At 35.3% G+C, this 18,190-nt stretch overlaps 1 protein-coding gene and 1 long non-coding RNA gene across 2 annotated transcripts in view; both read right to left on the bottom strand.

The window, feature by feature from the left end:
* Positions 1–6,805, bottom strand: part of LOC127061891 (uncharacterized) — a 63,558-nt gene extending 56,753 nt beyond the window's left edge. Inside the window, exon 1 of the long non-coding RNA XR_007780990.1 lies at positions 6,502–6,805. This is a non-coding gene — a long non-coding RNA (uncharacterized LOC127061891). The remainder of the gene's footprint in view (positions 1–6,501) is intronic.
* Positions 1–18,190, bottom strand: part of LOC127061883 (plexin-A4) — a 277,822-nt gene that overhangs the window by 209,668 nt on the left and 49,964 nt on the right. The window contains exon 2 of the mRNA XM_050989346.1: positions 13,385–14,834. Coding sequence (XP_050845303.1) covers positions 13,385–14,599 — 1,215 coding nt within the window. The 5' untranslated portion in view covers positions 14,600–14,834. The remainder of the gene's footprint in view (positions 1–13,384; positions 14,835–18,190) is intronic.

The following is an 18,190-nucleotide window of genomic DNA, read 5'->3' as shown; positions in this document are numbered from 1 at the left end:
TGTTCATTCTCGTTAAAAGAAAAAAAAAGGAAAGAAAAAGATGAAACATCTGTACATAGTTTCGTCCGTTCGTGAATTTAATCTCTACGATAAAAAAAAAGGGAAAAAAAAGAAAGAAAGAAAGACAAAAAGAGCAGAATAAGGGAGAAGAAGAAGAAGAAGAAGAAGAAGATGAAAAACAGATAAATCGTAATTAAATATTGTACAGACAAGTTAATTGATCGTATAGTATACATAATATACATGTATAAATCAATAAACAATAAGCGGTAAAGCAGTAAGTCGCAATTAAAATTTTGTATAGTTAAATTAATTAATAATATATCAAATATGTACACACACATACACACACACAAAACAATGATACTAGAAAATAATTCAACTACAAAAAAAAAGGGAGACAGAGAGAAAGAGAGAAAGAAAGAAAGAGATGGAAAGAGAGACACAGAGTACGTATAGAAAGTTCGTCGTGCTAATCGGAAAATGTTGAAAACGTACATACATACATTGCACTAATACGTACAACCATACGTATTTACGATACGTACGAGATGGTTGTTGGCGTATGTTGGCGACGTTGGTGTCTAGCGATTCGCGTGCGCAATTACGAATCGCGACATTCGGAATCGACGGCTGAATTAAACGTCCCTTTATTGCCACGGCAGACACGTATCGACATACCCGTCGGGTTCCGTGAAAGCCGCGTAACGATTTATCGTAAATGTCGATGCGTGCAGCTTCTGCATCACTTTTTTTTCGTTCGAACGAGAGAGACAAAGAAAGAGAGAAAGAACGAGAACGAGAGCGAGAGCGAGATAGATAAAAAGACAGAGAGATATAGAAAGATAGAGAATGATAGAGAGATAAAGAGACAAATATAGAAAGAGAGAGTGAGAAAGAAAATGTTACAGTGTTTCGATCATCGATGTCAAGGTGAGATTGTACGAGCGTTACCGAAGTATGCTCTTTCATAAATTTTCCTCTATCGTAAATAAGAAATTTACGATCGAACGAAAGTACGGTAAGGTAATTCGTTTCTCTCGCGATGTTATATAAATCTATCTACGTATAGCTTGATATCCCTATATCCTGTCCTTGTAAATGGGCGCGTTATTGTTAAGATCATGATTTTCCGATCGAACGAGATATCTCGGATCTACTACCTCTCTCGTGTTCTTCTCTTAAAGGACTAAACGGAATTTCTATGGGAGTAAACGATTTATAAACTTTCGATACGTTCGATAGAATTTTCATTTTCAAGGACGAGAACTTGTAAATATCAATGTGATTATTGTTTCGTTGATAGAGATTAATAACAAACGTTGAAACGATACTGACTTTTCATCATCATTATTATTATTATTATTATTATATTATTATTATTATTATTATTATTATTATTATTATTATTATTTTCGTTGTTCTCGTTATCGTTGTAGTATTATATTAAACGTTGTTATTCCGTGAAAAGATGGCACGTTATCATAACGCTTATAGGATTACTATTAATTATCATTTTATCGTAATGACGTGTTATCGATCGTAAAAAGAATTATTAACGTTAGAAAAATGTTTAACGTTCCTAAAACTCTACTCTCGATTATTATCGTCATTGTTATCTTTATTAGTGTTATTAGAAATAATTACTAGATGTAATGAAAATTGAAATTAAAAAAAAAAGAAAAAGAAAAATGCGATAGAAACGAAAGAGGAAAAAGATAAATGAAGGAAAAAAAAATAGGAAAAAAATGGAAATTTAAAACGAACGAAGAAATATAAAAATAGAATAAGAGACTTCCGTTCTCTAAAGGGACAACGGAGCCGATCAGCGTTAGGTTTCTTTTTTGGTTGGAGACACGCGATTTCCTTAAGTGGAAGAAGTAAAGCCCAAGGGGAAAGACGAAACGATACTTTGGCAGCTGCTGTCGTTGAAACTCGAAACTGAAATGAGTCACGCGTCGACAGGTGACAGTTTACTTTTCTTTCTTACCTTTATATTTTCTTTTTTTTTTTTTTTTCACTTAATATTTGTTTTATTGCGCCTACTTCGTTATTTTATTTTTGATACGAGCCTCTAAGATTTCTAGACTACTTTTAAACAAATCATTTAATCTTCCTTAAGAGAATATTTATCTCGAATTGCAAAAAGTAAACAGGTCATTCGTAAAGAAACTAAAATCAATCTAAAGAATCTCAAGAAAGAGTAACTGGTTTCTTTCTATTTTTCTTTTTTTTTTTTTTTTTTAATATATAATTATTACATTCGTATTAATCTATACATAGAAATTTGTGTATATATAATAAATAAATAAATAAATAAATAAATAAATATTATATAATATTATTCGTACAGTTGATATAATACGTATGTATATAAAATGAAAATCACTTAAAAACTTTCATTCGGCTCTGTATCTTTTTTTTTTTTTTTTTGAAGAAGAAGATTATCGTAGAATAGGGAAAAAAAATAAATAAGCAAATAAAGTTAAGTTACAAATAATTCACACGCTGTGATCGAGAAAACAAGATTGAAATAAAAAATAAAAAAAAGAAAAAGAAGAAGAAGGAAACGAATAAACAAACAAACAAATAAAAGAAGAAGATTCGATTAACCTCAAGACGAAAGCGAGGTAATATACTTTCAAGATGTCGACGCTAATCCAAACTTTCCTTCTCGCTGATACTACGTCCGCGAACAAAATGGTGAATATAATGTTCATATCCGTATACTCTCATTACAAAATTATTATTATCAGACGAATGCAATATAACCTCGGCTGGCAGTCTCCTTGGCTATTATGTATAAACGAAAATCTCGTAATTCGTCGTCTCTCTATTTCAACCTGCTGACGACTAACAGAACAGAGATAAAGAGAGAGAGAGAGAGAGAAAAAAAATAGAAATAGAGATAGAGATAGAGAGAAAGAGAGAAAGAGAAACGAAAGAAAAATATACTGACGACGTGTATAGTTTCACAATATTTATGAACGTTCGGGAACGTTTGTGTAAAATTGTTTTAGCCTTATATGATTAGACGAAAATTCTCATCATCCTTATAAAGAGAGTTTTTAAATTATTCTCTGTCAGACGAGGTGACTCCACCTATTCTCAAAGAGAGAGAGAGAGAGAGAGAGAGAGAGAGAGAGAGAGAGAGAGAGAGAGAGAGAGAGAGATTTTATGATCGGGCCGGTAAATAACGAAGGCTTTCTAATTTCGTAGACAAACAAGCTTCTGCTTGGATAATTTACGCGAATGCCATCGTTGAAATAAGCATTCGATATTTTCGCTAAAAAAAAAAAAAAAAGAAAAGAAAGAAAAAGGAAAAAAAAGAGAAAGAGATAGAAAGGTTGACTTTTAATAAAATAAAATTTTATGAATTAAAAAACCTTTTTTTTTTTTTTTTCGTATACGTGTATGACTACATCCGACGCACGTACGTAAACGTACACGTATATGTAGTATATAAATATATAAACGCTATCCTACATACGTGTAATATATATAATATATCACGCGTCGTTACGCGACGAAGCGATTTTTCAAATATTCCCCCATTTTCCCGTCCAGAAGTGTATTATGTATTTTAATAAAGCTCGAGGTAAAAAAAATAAAAAAAATAAAAAAGAGAGAGAGAGAGAGACAGAGTCTCTGCTCTCACGAGCTCTACTACGAGATAATGGAAAAATTCGATTGGCCCTTTTCAACTACGTCGGCTTTCGCCAACGATTAGAACGGAAGCACTGAAAAACTCACGTCGTCGGCTCTTTTAAAAATGAAATTTCCCTTACCAAGGAACGTACGTACGTACGTAGTTACGTACCTACGTATGTACGTAGTTACCTACCTACGAACGAACGAACGAACGAACGGTGGTCTCGGGACAACCAGCAAATAATTTACTCCGCCGATGAAAGGAAATCTTTTTCCCGAAGATTAACCCGATTTCTCGTCGTTCCTCGAGAGTAGAAAAAAAAAAGAAAGCAAAAAGAAAAAAAAAAAGACTGCACCGCGGAAAAATTGTGGCATTTTTCGTTCGCTATCAACGATGACGACGATGACGACGACGACGATGACGATGACGAGGACCTTTGGACTCCTTCAAGTGGTGCTTGAGTTTCGTTAGATGAAAAAAAAGATTAATGAAAAAGAAAATGATTTTTTTTTTTCTTTTTTTTTTCTCGTTCTCAATTTTTTTCCAACGAAGAAATTTATCCTGCTTGACTTTTCATGTATACATATACAGATAGACAGACATACGTATATATGTATGTATGTATGTATGTATTATACATACCTATAATACTTTTTCGATTTTCTTTTCGACGAACGAGAGAAACGATATCAAAAGAAAATTTTTCTAATTACTCGTAGCACGTAATTAAGACAGCAAAAGGATCTCTCTCTCTCTCTCTCTCTTTTTCTCTCTCTCTCTCCCACGAGATAAAAATCTCGAATTTTATAGCGAGAGTATTAGTAGTGTGCCTTGGGAAAAATCATATCTTCGCGTTCTTTCTTGTTTTTTCCTTTTTCTTCTTTTTTGTACCCTTCTCTTTATTTTAAAAGAACTTCAATTTTTTTTCTCATCGTAGCCTACATACGTGTATGTATATAAGTATGTATATGCATATGTGTATGTACATACCATACTCGCGAGACCTACTTCATACAATTTTTCCTTCTTTCCATATTCTCCATATCTGCGAGCGAATAATTATAAAAAATAGAACAAAGCTTCTCGGCCCTTCGACATTTCCATTATTTAATATATTCCAAACCTACCTCTCTCTCTCTCTCTTTCTCTCTCTCTCTCTCTCTCTCTCTCTCTCTCTCTGTGTCTTCTAGTCTCTCTTTTTATCACTAGGTCGTTCTCAAAAGCGGTTTATACGGTAACAACTCACTATTCTTGCCAACGGTTATTGTTTTCTCCTACTCAATTATTCGTTGTGGTCAAGCTCCCTTGAGAAAAATGAAAAAAAAAAATGAAAGAGAAAGAGAGAGGAGAGGGAGAGAGAGGGAGGATAAAGCGGTTCCTTCCCACAAAAATAATTTCGCGAGTGGAAACGAGAGAAAACAAAAATAAAAGAAAAAGAAAAAAGAAAAGAAGAAGACGACGAAGAAAGTCACGTGCAAAAGAGAAAACAAATAAATAAGTGAAAAATTCGATTGAAGGTATGAATGTACGCGTAGATATTTTTTTGGGAGGAGAAAAAAGAAGAAAAAGTTAAAAAAAAAAAAAGAATTCGATTGAAAAACACAATGTACGTGTATATGAATGAATAGACGAATAAATATGGACGTATATTTTCGCTTACGAGGTACTGCGAAAACAGCCAAAAAAAGTAAAAAAAAAATAAAATAAAAAAAAAATAAAAAATAAAAAAGAACGAGTGAAGGAAAATAATAAAGAAAATAAACAATGTGATTTAAAGAAATAAAAAATATATCTGTCGAATACGAAATATTGTACCAATAAGAGAACCATACGTTTCAATTTTTCTCTGCATTCGAGATGAAATTAAACGTAAGTACGGATGAAAAAGGTGAATTAGAAAAATAAAGTAAAGAGAAAAAGGACAATAAAGAAAGAAGGAAGGAAGGAAGGAAGGAAGGAAGGAAGGAAGAAAGAAAGAAACGAAGGAACGAAGGAAGGAAGAATGGAAGGATGGAAAGAAAGAATGAAGAAAAGAAAAACAAGAGAAAAGTCGACAACGAGCGGCCAATAGCAAGCAGCAGCAGCAGTAGTAGCAGCAGCAGCAGCAATAGCAATAGCAGGAGCAACCTTTCATGGACGTAACGCATGAAGCCGAGAACGCACAGTGGTTTTCTCTGCTAGACGGTCGAACGAGTACCTGCCAAGTACACGCCCTTTATCCCTTTTTTCTCTACCATATAGAGCTCGCACAAAGGATAAGAAGGAAAAGAAACGAAAAGAAGAAGAGGGAAAACGTGTAAACCAGAAAAGCGAAAAGAAAGAGAAAGAATGAAGAAAGAGAGATAGATAGATAGAGAGAGAGAGAGAGAAAGAGAGAGAGAGAGAAATCTTTGACGAAAGCAACCATCGTAAAAGACCATTTTTTTTTCGCCATTCGAAACTTTTTAATTGCAAGCCTCGACCGGGACCGAAGCGAAGCCATCCAATTTGCGCGAATAGGTTTTTCCTCGAACGTGACGCACGACCCCGACCCCGACCACCCCTTCCCTTTACCCAGCAACCACCCTCCGCCATCGTCACCACCGCCACCACCCCTTTTTTCTTCCTCTTTCTCACTCTTTCTCACCCCTCTACAGGTTGGTTTGGTCTCCACCGATGATGAACCAAACCCTTCTCTTCCTCTTCCTCCTCCTCCTCTTCCTCCTCCTCCTCCTCCCTCTCCCCTCTTTCTCCCTCTTCCCACCCACCGACATTTCCCAGTATCCTTTTGTGACCGTAAAAATTGAATCCGAGCTAGCGTATGCACGAGTACGTACTACACGATTTCATCTCTATTTATCTAGCTCTACGTCTCTCTCTCTCTCTCTCTCTCTCTCTTTCTCTCTCTCTCGCTCTGTATATATATACATATATGTATACTAATGCATGGGTGTGTGTATATATATGTATATGTATATGTATATGTATATATCTATCTTTAAATCCGTCTATATTTTCAGAACTCTCTATCTCATTCGCGAACGTTGAATTTTGCACGTAGAATTTTGTCGTTAGTTACAACCCCATTGTCCGACGAAGAGCACTATGTATGCCATCGACAAAGGTTACTAAATTTTTCCTCTTTTTTCTTTATATATATGTAATATATGTAGTGTGTATATATATATATATATATATATATATATATATATATATATATATATATATATATATATATATCATTGCATTAGATACTATGATATTTTATATTGTACTTATTTTTGATGATATTTTGTAAAGACTGGTGTATCATTTATTTTCGATAAACAGAATTTGTCGAAAAAAAAAAAACTACTCGAAATACGTACGTGTATGTTAGTATATATATTAATTTCTCCATTCGAAAGTGTGTTGACGATATTTCAAATACGCGTTACGAACGACGCCACTATTTTTTTTCTCCACCACACGTCGAATAATTTATTATTTAATTTTCACGATCTCGTAGGACCTTCATTCAAGATGAAAGGAACGAAAATACGACTGGGAGATAAAGTCAAATTTACGATAAAAATATCGTCGCCACGCGCCTCTCTGAAAGACTATTACTCGTTCATCCTGTCGCCGCTAAAAATTGGTCTTATCGTGAGAGATAAAGAAAGAGAGATAGCTATTTCGCATCGTTCTCGTTTTGTTTAACCCATCGTAATTTCTAATACATATATTCCTAAAATATTTTCCTACCGTGTGATTCCGTCGAATGATATATACGATCGAGTCTTTGCGAGTCAATACGCTTTCGAGAAGATAAGACCAGACGAGAATATAAACTCGCAATAAGCCTCCCTGGTTAGTGCTCTGTTATTTTATCACCCTATTGCTCTGTATATATATACATACATACATACATATATATATATATATTTATACGTACATATATATGTATGTATACATCTATACAATTCATAAGATAACACGTTATTCGACTTGTAAATATAATACAACGTACTACGTAAAAGCATATGTACATACACACACACACACACACAATAAACCTACACGCACTTTCGTATATATATATATACCTATGTAGAGTAAGAATATAATATAATATATATATATATACATATATACATTTATATGTATATGTATATACATATACATAGATACATAGAGAGATATGTAGACTAGGCCGCGAGATAGAAATCATTCGGCCGTTTCTCGAGCTGCTCTCGTTGCTGAATCAGCGAGGAATAACCGTAAGTCGACACGTTATGATACTTTATGACCGTCTAACACGAACATACTAGAAGGAGATAGAACGAATTCTACTGATTCGAACGGGAACGAGTTGCTAGAATCAGAGTTAGAATGAAAATGAGATAGAAACAGAGAAAAAAGACAAAGAGAGGCACAGATAGCAGATCGTTAATCGATTTTTCTGAAAAGCAGGCATTCTCAGTGAAAGCTCGTCGTCGACTCTAACGAACGTAAATACATAGATAATTTCCATTCTCGTCGCCTTTAGACTCGTGCAAATAAATTCGAGCGCTCGTTCGTAGACGATATCGTTTGTTTACAGAAGCTTCTTCCGCCTCTCATTTCTCTTCCCCCTCTTCTCACTCTCTCTCTCTCTCTCTCTCTCTCTCTCTCTGTCTCTGTCTCTGTCTCTGTCTCTGTCTGGCTGTCTATCTTACTTTCTGTTCCGTAATACCGGTATCAATTACGCTTATCGTTAAAAGGTACATTTAGTACTTCGAACCTTTTACCATTTCTGTTTACAGACTCCTCGATTTACTAATTCTCTTTCGTAGAAATATCGATGATAAAATACGTTGGTAAATAATAGAGAGAGAAAGAGAAAGGGAAACAGGAAAAAAAAAGAAAATTATCATCCCCCTTCCCCCTCTCCTACCCACCCAATTGCCTTGCTTGCCATTATAAATATTTATTGGAAATCTATATATCATATTACGTTAATGTGTAACACTCGTAAATAAATACGTGTTTATCTCTTTTGTAGAAAGAGAAAGAAAAGGGGGAGAGAGAGAAAAGATAGAGAAAGAGAGAGAGAGACAATGTAATTGGATCACTCCTCTCGGTCTTCATTCATGAGAAGGTCCAGCCTATACGCAGCGTTTCATTCGATGAATGAAGTCGGCAAAAACGAGACACCTGTCGCGGCAGTTTTGGTTGTCACGTGTCAAGGTCTATGACCTTGAGATTTATTCTTTTTATATCTTTCTTTTTTCTTTTCGTTTCTTTTGCACGAAGTATATAACAAATCTATTTATTTGATTCATTATATTTTTATTACATAATTATATTATATATTTATTTATCGCTCGTATTTAACGTGTCTTAAAAAAAAAAAAAAAGAAAAATTGACGAGAAAAATATTGAATCGCGTAGTATAATATATATAATAATATTTTATAATTAATCCACACATACATACATACATACATGCATGCATACATATATATATATATATATATACTAGACTGGTTTTCATCTTTTAAAGAATATTAAGATATTTAATAAGAAACAGTTGTCGATCTTTTTCCTTCTTTCTTTCTTTTATTTTCTGTCTCTCTGTCTCTTTCTCTCTTTCTCTATTTCTTTTTCGGGTGCCACGTCAGCGGAATTTCTCGGAGCATCTTTTCTCTCAAAGAATGACGACGGTGCGAAAGGAGGTTTCCCTAGTCCGTCTCATCCTCCTCCTCTCCCCGCTTAAAAATAGACACCCCGCGCGCTTTCGTTTTCGTTTTCTGCATTCCGCGGAAGTTTGCTAAAAGATACGCTCACTCTAGTCGCAGTTCTCTCTCTCTCTCTCTTTCTCTTTCTTCAGACGAGGACAAATTATTTCCGATTCGGCGGGAATCCTTTTCCCTAACGAAGCGTCCTGTATCTTAATATTTACGAGAAAAGATATCTCGAGGGTAACTCTTAATGGAATCTCAAGTGAGAAAGTAAGGGAGAATAATTCAAAATAAAAAAGAAAGAAGAAAGAAAAAAGACAAAAAGGAAAAAAAAAGTAATAATAATAAAAAATAACTGAATGAATAGAGAACAAAATTCCATCGAAATTTCTTTGCCGGCAGATCTTCTATTTCATCCTGTTCTAAATATTCTTTAAAAACAAAAACAAAAAAAAGGAGAATGGAAAGAAAGAAGGAAAGAAAGAGAAGAAAAAAGGAAAAAAGAAAAAGGAAAAGAGCGAAGGCAAAAAAAAGACGAGAAAAATCTCGTCCTTAGTAATCTAGAAAAATGATATTCCTTAGAGTGTTAGACTCTACGTCACCGAGATTTATTCATATTTTCGAAACCAAACAGGCTCCTTCGTCTTCCTTTCTTTATAGTATCTCTCTGTTACTCTTTCTCTCTCTCTCTCTCTCTCTCTTTCTCTCTCTCTCTGTCTCTGTCTATCTATCTTTCACTTGGTGCTCTTCATCTAACGGTGAGAAAGTATGTGACGGACACAAAGGATCTTTTCACGTTGGAAAGGGTGAGAAAAATGTGGAAGCTCGAAGAGAATGCGTGAAGAAAGAGAAAGAGAGACAGAGAGACAGAGATAAAGATAGAGAGAGAGAGAGAGAGAACGCGGATAAGGAAGACCATAAAGGAGATAAAGATTGTTTGCTCTGGTCTCTGAGATAACGTTCTCTTTTTTTCTCGTAACTCGGCTCGTTTTCAAAGTTTCACTAGACCAAAGGACCCTACTACTACTATCCATTCCTTTCGATCCTTACCAACTCGCTTTTCTTTTTCTTGTTTATCTTCTACTCCTTTTCTCTTTATTTACTTTTCTCTCGTTTTCACTCTCACTATCTTTCTATCACCCCCGTTATTTTCGAGGGGAACACTGTGATAGATAACTTTCGAAAATTCCAATCGAAAAAATTATTCTTCGAATAAATACGTAGAAAGATTTCTGTACAGGGAGAAGCTAGGAAAAATCAATAAATTGATTATCGATAAATATCGAAGAATATAAAGATAATTCCAATGATAATTTTACTCTAGAAAAGAGAGACAGGCATACAGATAAATAGATAGAGAGAAAAAGAAGAAAGATAGACGAAGAAAAATATGATTGAAGAAAAACGGAATCGACGAAATGAAAAAAAAAAAAGAAAAAAGAAAGAAGGAACGAAAAGAAATAAAAAAATACTCCTATCGTAAATAGAGAAAAAGAGAAAGAGAAATATATATATATATATGACGAAGAGAGATAGAAAAAGAAAATGATAGAAAGAAGAAGCTTGCTCGAAAGCAATTAGGGCAAAGAGAAAGGAAAAAGGAAGGAAGGAAAAGAAAGTTCGAGGTTATCGTGTAAAATACAATAGCTTCCGTTATCGGCTAGTAGTAGACCTACGTAGATAATAATACCGCGTTGCGGAAACGTCGGATATAACTTGTACTCGTAAATGTCGTATCGTGTTGTGTCATGTCGTGTCGTGTCGTGTCGCGTTTTCAAAGAACCTTACGTGGGGTTTAACCTTTTTAAAAATCGTAAAACGCAAAGGAGAAAGAAGACGGATTGAGATAGATAAAGAAAGAAAAAGAGAGAGAAAAAGAGAATGATCGTGTCGAAAAAGAATTCCGCACGTGCACCTGCGACCTTTCTTCTCTTGCTCTTTTCTTTTTTTAACATACGTCGGAAACACGTAATAGGAAAGAAAGAGAAACAGATACAGATAGAGAAAGAGAGAGAGAGAGAGAGAGAGAGAGAGAAAGAGAGAGAGAGAGTAGAATCGTAACACGTTCGAGAATCGATCCTTCGTCGTCGTTCGAGAAACGTCGGTTTCGCACGAATTGAACTAACTATGTATATATGTACGTATGTATGTATACACGTATATACCTACGTATCTATGTAAGTAAGTGTACATAAACTAAACGAAAAGGAAAGTGCACGCGTGCGAAACAGGGTCTCTCTCTCTCTCTCTCTCTCCCTTCCTTTCTTTTTCCGTGCTCTCTTCTCGAATGGATCTGCTCGAGAACGGCCTTCCTCTTTCCTATTCTTCCCTCTTCTTCCCACCCCTCTTCTCTACTCTTCTACTCTTCCCTCCTCTTTACTCTAACCTCTTTCTCTTTCCTATATCCTCTCTGTACTATTTACATGTACCTACCTACCTACCTACCTACCTATCTACCTATCTACGTTACGTACTACCTATCGTATGTGTACATGTATATGTTTGTATCTATGTGTGTGTGTGTGTGTGTGTCTCTCTCTCTCTCTCTCTCTCTCTGTATGTGTATTTCAACATTTCTTCCGTACTCTTCGATGCCACCTGTTACGTAAATACAGACGTGCACTGCCCTCGAACCCCCCTTCCCCCTTCTCCTCCTCCTCCTCCTCCTCCTCCTACCTCACCCCCTCATACGTACTACGACTGCGAATTGATTTACGCCGTAATAGACTGTAATGGACGATCTCTTTGCGGTCTTCTCACGGATTTTCTTTTTTTCTTCTTTGTTTTCTCTGTATCTCTTTCTCTTTCTCCTTCTTTTCTCTCTCTCTCTCTCTCTGTATATTTCTCTATCTATCTATCTCTCTTCGCGATTAGATTTGACCTTCTTCCTTTACTTTTCTTGTCTTCTTCGTTCATTTAATCTTCCATTTGTCTACTTATAATTTTTTCTCTTTCAACACGACTAAGTCTACGACGTCACGATAATTATTATTTCTCTTAGATTCTATTGCATACGATGGAATTTTAAATAATTTTTCGAATTATTTCGACGTTCGATGAATTTTTGTTGAGCTAATTATTTCTATGTTCTATGGTACGGACGCTTGGTCAATGGGTAAGATCGGTTCGTAATTATATACATACACACACACATATATATATATATGTATATATGTACGTATATGCATATATTTTAAGGACGATTTGTTTCAATAAGAATGAATAAAAGAAAAGGTTCGTATGAATTTCATCGAATGATTGTACGTATGTACGTATCCAACTACGAATTATAAAAAAGAGAAAGAGAAGGAGAAAGAGAGACAGAGAGAGAGAGAGAGAGAGAGCGAGAGAGATATAAGATTGGTATGTTAACTCTCTATGCATAATTCATACTATGTTATGAGCAGACTGAAGAGGAACGTAGGAATTTCGTGTCGTTATGTGAACACAATCGTTAGCTATCGTGAGCAATCGTTCGAATAAGACGAGCTTGTAATACAATTCGTCGAACGAATTGCTATCGTTAATATAACGCTAACGGTGGTTATTACCTCTAATCTTGATTAGAAGGTCCGAGAAGAATGAATGAATGATCCGATTAATAATGGACTAGGTTTTTGCGAGTCCATCGTATAAATTATTCACATAGGGAGTATTATGAATATTTATGACAAAAATAACAACGATAAAAAAGAAGAGAAATATTGTCGCGAGAAAGGTCGCGTTTCGTTAAACGAATCGATAATAATAATTATTTCACGAATGTAATCGTACGATGTAAACACGGATAAACGTGTGCGTAAAAGATAATCCGAGGATCGATTAAGGGCTGGCCCTTTCTTCGTTCGCTTATTTAACGCCCCGCCAAAAAAAAAAAAAAAAGAGGTCGAAAATATTCCTTTCTTGTAAAGTCGGTTGAGCGTAAAAAAAAAATGGAGGGGAGAAAAAAGAAAAAGTAAGGAAAATAAATAAAAGGTAGACGATATCGGTTCAACGTTAAAATTACTGTACATTAAAAATATATAGAAAAATCTCATTGGTCGTTACTCACCGTTGATATGCACTTGTGACTCGGCGAGATAAACTCCAAGCCGCGTTGTCCCTCGCCGGTGAAACACTTCTGTATATTGGTCATGAACTTCCTCCTTATGGCTTTGAGGGAATAAACGCAGAGAGCCGAGACGGGTTTAGGTACGTCGCTGCTCGTTACGTTGCCCTCAGCGAAAACGGCGAATAGGACATCGTCCTGCGCTGTTATACCGAGATCGCCGGCCAAAACGGAACCAGCTTTACCGACGTAAGCGGCCTGTACCAGATTATAGATCTTAACGTCGCTGGTACAGTTGATCGGTATCTCCGAATAAGAATAATAATGCTCGTCGTCGTGGCAAACGCGAACGAGCTTCGATATGTAGATCGCGGTATCGGTGTTCTTCATTTGGGTAGTCAGAAAATAACTGAAGCCGCCACTGCTGAACCCGTAGATGTAATTTATCGGATAACGTTCGCGCGAGAGCGAATTAACGTACATCCTTGTGCCGGTCGTGACCGCAGCTTCGGCTATGTTCAACATCTTGTCCTTGTCCAATGACCTCGAACTAACGGCAGGTACTTCCGATCTATAAGGTGAATTACCGGTGAAAGTAACCCCGACGTACATGACCTGCGATACCGGTGGATTTGGCGGTCCAGGGGCTATGAAAGCAACCGTAGAGGCCGTTGGATTGTTCGCGACTACTGCCTCGCGTACCTCCTGTACAACGTCGGAAATATTGTGAAGATTACGTACGGTACACATTCCTTGAAACAATATCCCGCATGATATTAAACGCGTCGTCGTATAATCTATCACCAGTGCCTTGTTCACGTTGTCCACCGGTTTCTTTTGAGTCTCTCGGGGACAGTCGATCATCGAGCAGACCGTCGAGTCACCTTGCGGTCCTGTCACAACCTTAACAACCGGATTTAAGTCCGGCGATAGTTGATACAAACGATTAACTGCACCAACGTAAACCCTACCGGTGTTTTTGTCAACCACTAAATGATTCATACGCTCGACTTCGCTGTCATGAAACCTCTGCACTATATCGGCCGGCGTTGAACCCGCGGACGGCAATCGCGGTACCAAGATCATCAAAATCGTCAAAAACAAACGTATCTGTTTACCCGACACTGATACCAACGATTCCATCGTCCTCGATGAAGCCGCCGTCGCGACGGCGACGACGACGCCGACATCGACACCGCCGCCCGGGAAGACTAGCATTCTATTCTACTATCTATTATATCCTGGCTACCGCGATCCTTCGCGAGCCTTATTTCTTCTCCTCCTTCTCCACCACGATCGCCACCACCACTACCACCACCAACACCACCACCGCCACCACTACCACCGCCACCTCCTCCTCCTCCTCCTCCTCCTCCTCCTCCTCCTCTTCCTCCTCCTCCGCTATACCCGGGGATTCTGGCGAGGAGGCGGCCTCCTCGAACCTCGCCCAGCCCTGAAACATCAAAAACTTCTCGTTAATATACATGTTTGTTTATATATATATATATATTCTTATATAGTTAATATATAAATAAGTATAATTATAAATAGTTAGGTTGCGTGCATCTTTCACTGAAACGCGAAAGTTTTAACAAAGTTGCCTTATAATTCTTTCGACCATCTTATAGAGGAATTTTTTTCATGTCCGACAGAAAAAAGTTAGTTACACGGTATTATCGTAGTAACTTTAATAATGTTTAGTTATTAAGTATTTTAATTTTATTGTGATTTGTTTTCCTTTTCTCTTTTTTTTTTTTCTGTGAAAATATGAAGTGAAAGGTATGCATAAATGAAGGTATACGGAAATATTCTTCGTATTAAATTTCATTTGATCCCTTTCTGGAATAGTATAATTCGATTATATCGAGTAAATTATAGAGCACACATATATATGTATATATATATATATATATCTATTGATAAATACGTTCTATATATTATAGATACCATATAGTATTTCTCATACTATTATAAATCTACGCGTTACAATGTATATACACATATGCGTTAGTTTGGATTACTCGTGTTCCACGATTATTCACGTCCGATCGTTAAGCTGGATTCCGGGTCATTAAAGCGAATCATCGGAAATATAATGTACATACTCGATTCCTACATATGTACAATGCCCATATATGTTTACGCATACATTCGATAAAATCAATCTTACGTATATTTATATGAAAAATAAAGTTCCTTCTTCGAGTCTCGTCATGTCGACATTGTCATCATTTTGTTTTTTTATTGTAAACAAGAAACAAAAAGAAATAAAATAATTATTTATTTAATTTCTTCGTAGACGCGACACAAAATTATTTTACAGTGGATTACATTTCAAGTCATTAGAAAAAAGTATGTTAAAAAAGTAGAATTTTTTATATCTATATATATGTATGTGTGTATATCTACATATAGATATTATATTTTTTTAAACGAGAAACACAAAATTGGATTATAGAGAGGGGGAGGAATTTGTATCCTCTACAAACAAAAAATGTTAAACCTCTGTCGCATTTCAAAAAACGAAAAAGAAAGAGAGAAAGAGAAAAAGAAAAATAAAGAAAAGAAAAGAAAATAATACATACGTATTTGTACATATACACATTCTTCTTTAATGCACGACAAAAAACATTGTGCTACGGGGAGGATTAAATTTTAACCCTCAGAACGAAAAAAAAAAAAAAAATACGTTAACCTACTATCGTGTCCCCCTCCAAAAAAAAAGAAGAAAGAAAAAATACATACATATATTTTTTATACATGAAAAAAAATTGTGCAACAGAGAGGATTAAATTTTAACCCTCAGAACTACAAAAAAATGGAAAAAAAAGAAAAGAAAAGAAACGTTAACCCACTATCCTGTCAAAAAAAAAATATATATATAATACATACGTATGTATATAAATGGGAAAAAAGAGAAAGAGAAAGACAGAAAGAAAAGGAAATAAAAGGAAGTTGAATCTTACTCGTTACACGAAACGCTTTTTTTTTTTTACCGTTCTCATAGTGGCGAACGGATAGAAAGAGATCCAACCTCTTCCCCTCCCCCTCCATCCTCTTCGACCCCACCGTGTGTGTTTGCTCCACTTTTCATGCGGGCATTTGTCCGTTAGAATTTAAGGAAGACGAGACGCGAGGAAGACAAGCGAAAAGAGATTCCGAACTAAGAGGAAAAAGTCGGTCGCGTCTCGTTCCTACACGCGAAAGTTACTTCGCGGATGCATGCGAGAAACTTTTCGCGTTAAAACGTTGAATTTTAAAGCTCACCTGTCACGACAATTTACCCGTACGATCTTTACAAATATCCGACAATTTCTCGTCTCTCATATACATATGTACTTTCGTATAAGATACATATGTATGTAAATACATGCGTAGGTACAGGGTGGTTTTTGAAGATTCCAAGAGATGATATTCTGTTTTTTATTTATTTTTTTATTTTTTTTTTTTTTTAATAAAACAAGATTGAAACAAGATTATTCTTTTTCAAGAAACTATTCCGAAGGTTAAATCTATCTTTTTCCGTCCGTCAACGAATTATAAAGTGGAACAAAAAAAATGTTCGTAGACTTTGATAGTTTTACAATCTCCAGAAAGAAGAGAAGGAGAAAAAGAAAAGGAAAGGAAAATGGGGATAGATTAATTCTGGTAAAAAGAGACGATCGATGTTCGAATTTGTTTTTAAGAAAGTTTTCTTTTACATTTAGTAACTTTTTCATCATCCTGTATATACGTTCGAAAGAAATATCGATGAGAGAGGTAACACGCGATACATTTAAATTTACATATTTGAAAATGATACATTATTATGTCTATTACGTTTAATTTGCTTTTATAAAGTATGTTGGAAATATAGCAATATTTGTTGTATCAATCTCTTATCGATAATGCATATAAATATCAATATATACGTATAATATTTTTCCATGACGAATCCATAAGCGAATTGAATTTATATGGGAAATAAAATAAGAAATAAAAAGAAAAGGTACATAAAACTATCCATATCGTAACTCGAAGATAATTTATATATATATATATATATATATATATATATATATATTTGTGATTAACAATCGAATACATTAGTAATTAAAATATTAACGGACCTAAAATCGAATAAATTTTTGAAAAAGAAAGTTTCACGATATATAAAAATCGAGAAATAATCGAAAGTTTTACTTTTAATTAGATATTTTTGTCAGGAAGTTTGAACTAAATATAATCGATGTTGTCGGAACTGAGTGGAGAAGGACTCGTCGTAAGAAAAATGAAGAAGAAACGTAACAGGAAGAACGCAAAAAAAGAAACGTTTCATCTTGTCGATAACAATTTCGAAGGAGCGTGTTCTACCGTTACGGAAGAAAATTCTTCGACGTCGTAGAACTTCCCCATCTGCCAGGTCCAATTATCTCGATCTTGATCGTCCTACGAAAGACGGTAAAGACCATCGAAGCGAACGAAGAAGCCGCGCCTACTCGCTGCGGGTGCACGCAAAGGCACCTCTCGTTATCGCAAAATCGAAGGAAAAGCGACTAACATAAAAGTGGAACACGACTGAACTAAACTGAAGTGGGAAGTCTGACTTAAAAGAAAAAAGAAAAAGAAATACATGTGTGTCTGTATATATATTATTGTTTTATTATTTTTATAGATATCTTTTCTTAAATATATTTATATTTAAAAGTATATTTAAAGTATTGAATTTGATTACTCTAAAAGTATGTATTGGAAATATATATATATATATATAGGTTGTTGGATATATGTTTGTATTATTTGTAAAAATTTATTTTTGCATTTGAATAA

Source organism: Vespula vulgaris, chromosome 2, assembly GCF_905475345.1.
Source record: "Vespula vulgaris chromosome 2, iyVesVulg1.1, whole genome shotgun sequence".
In the NCBI taxonomy this organism is placed as follows: domain Eukaryota; kingdom Metazoa; phylum Arthropoda; class Insecta; order Hymenoptera; family Vespidae; genus Vespula; species Vespula vulgaris.
This window is presented reverse-complemented; position numbering and strand designations above follow the sequence as displayed.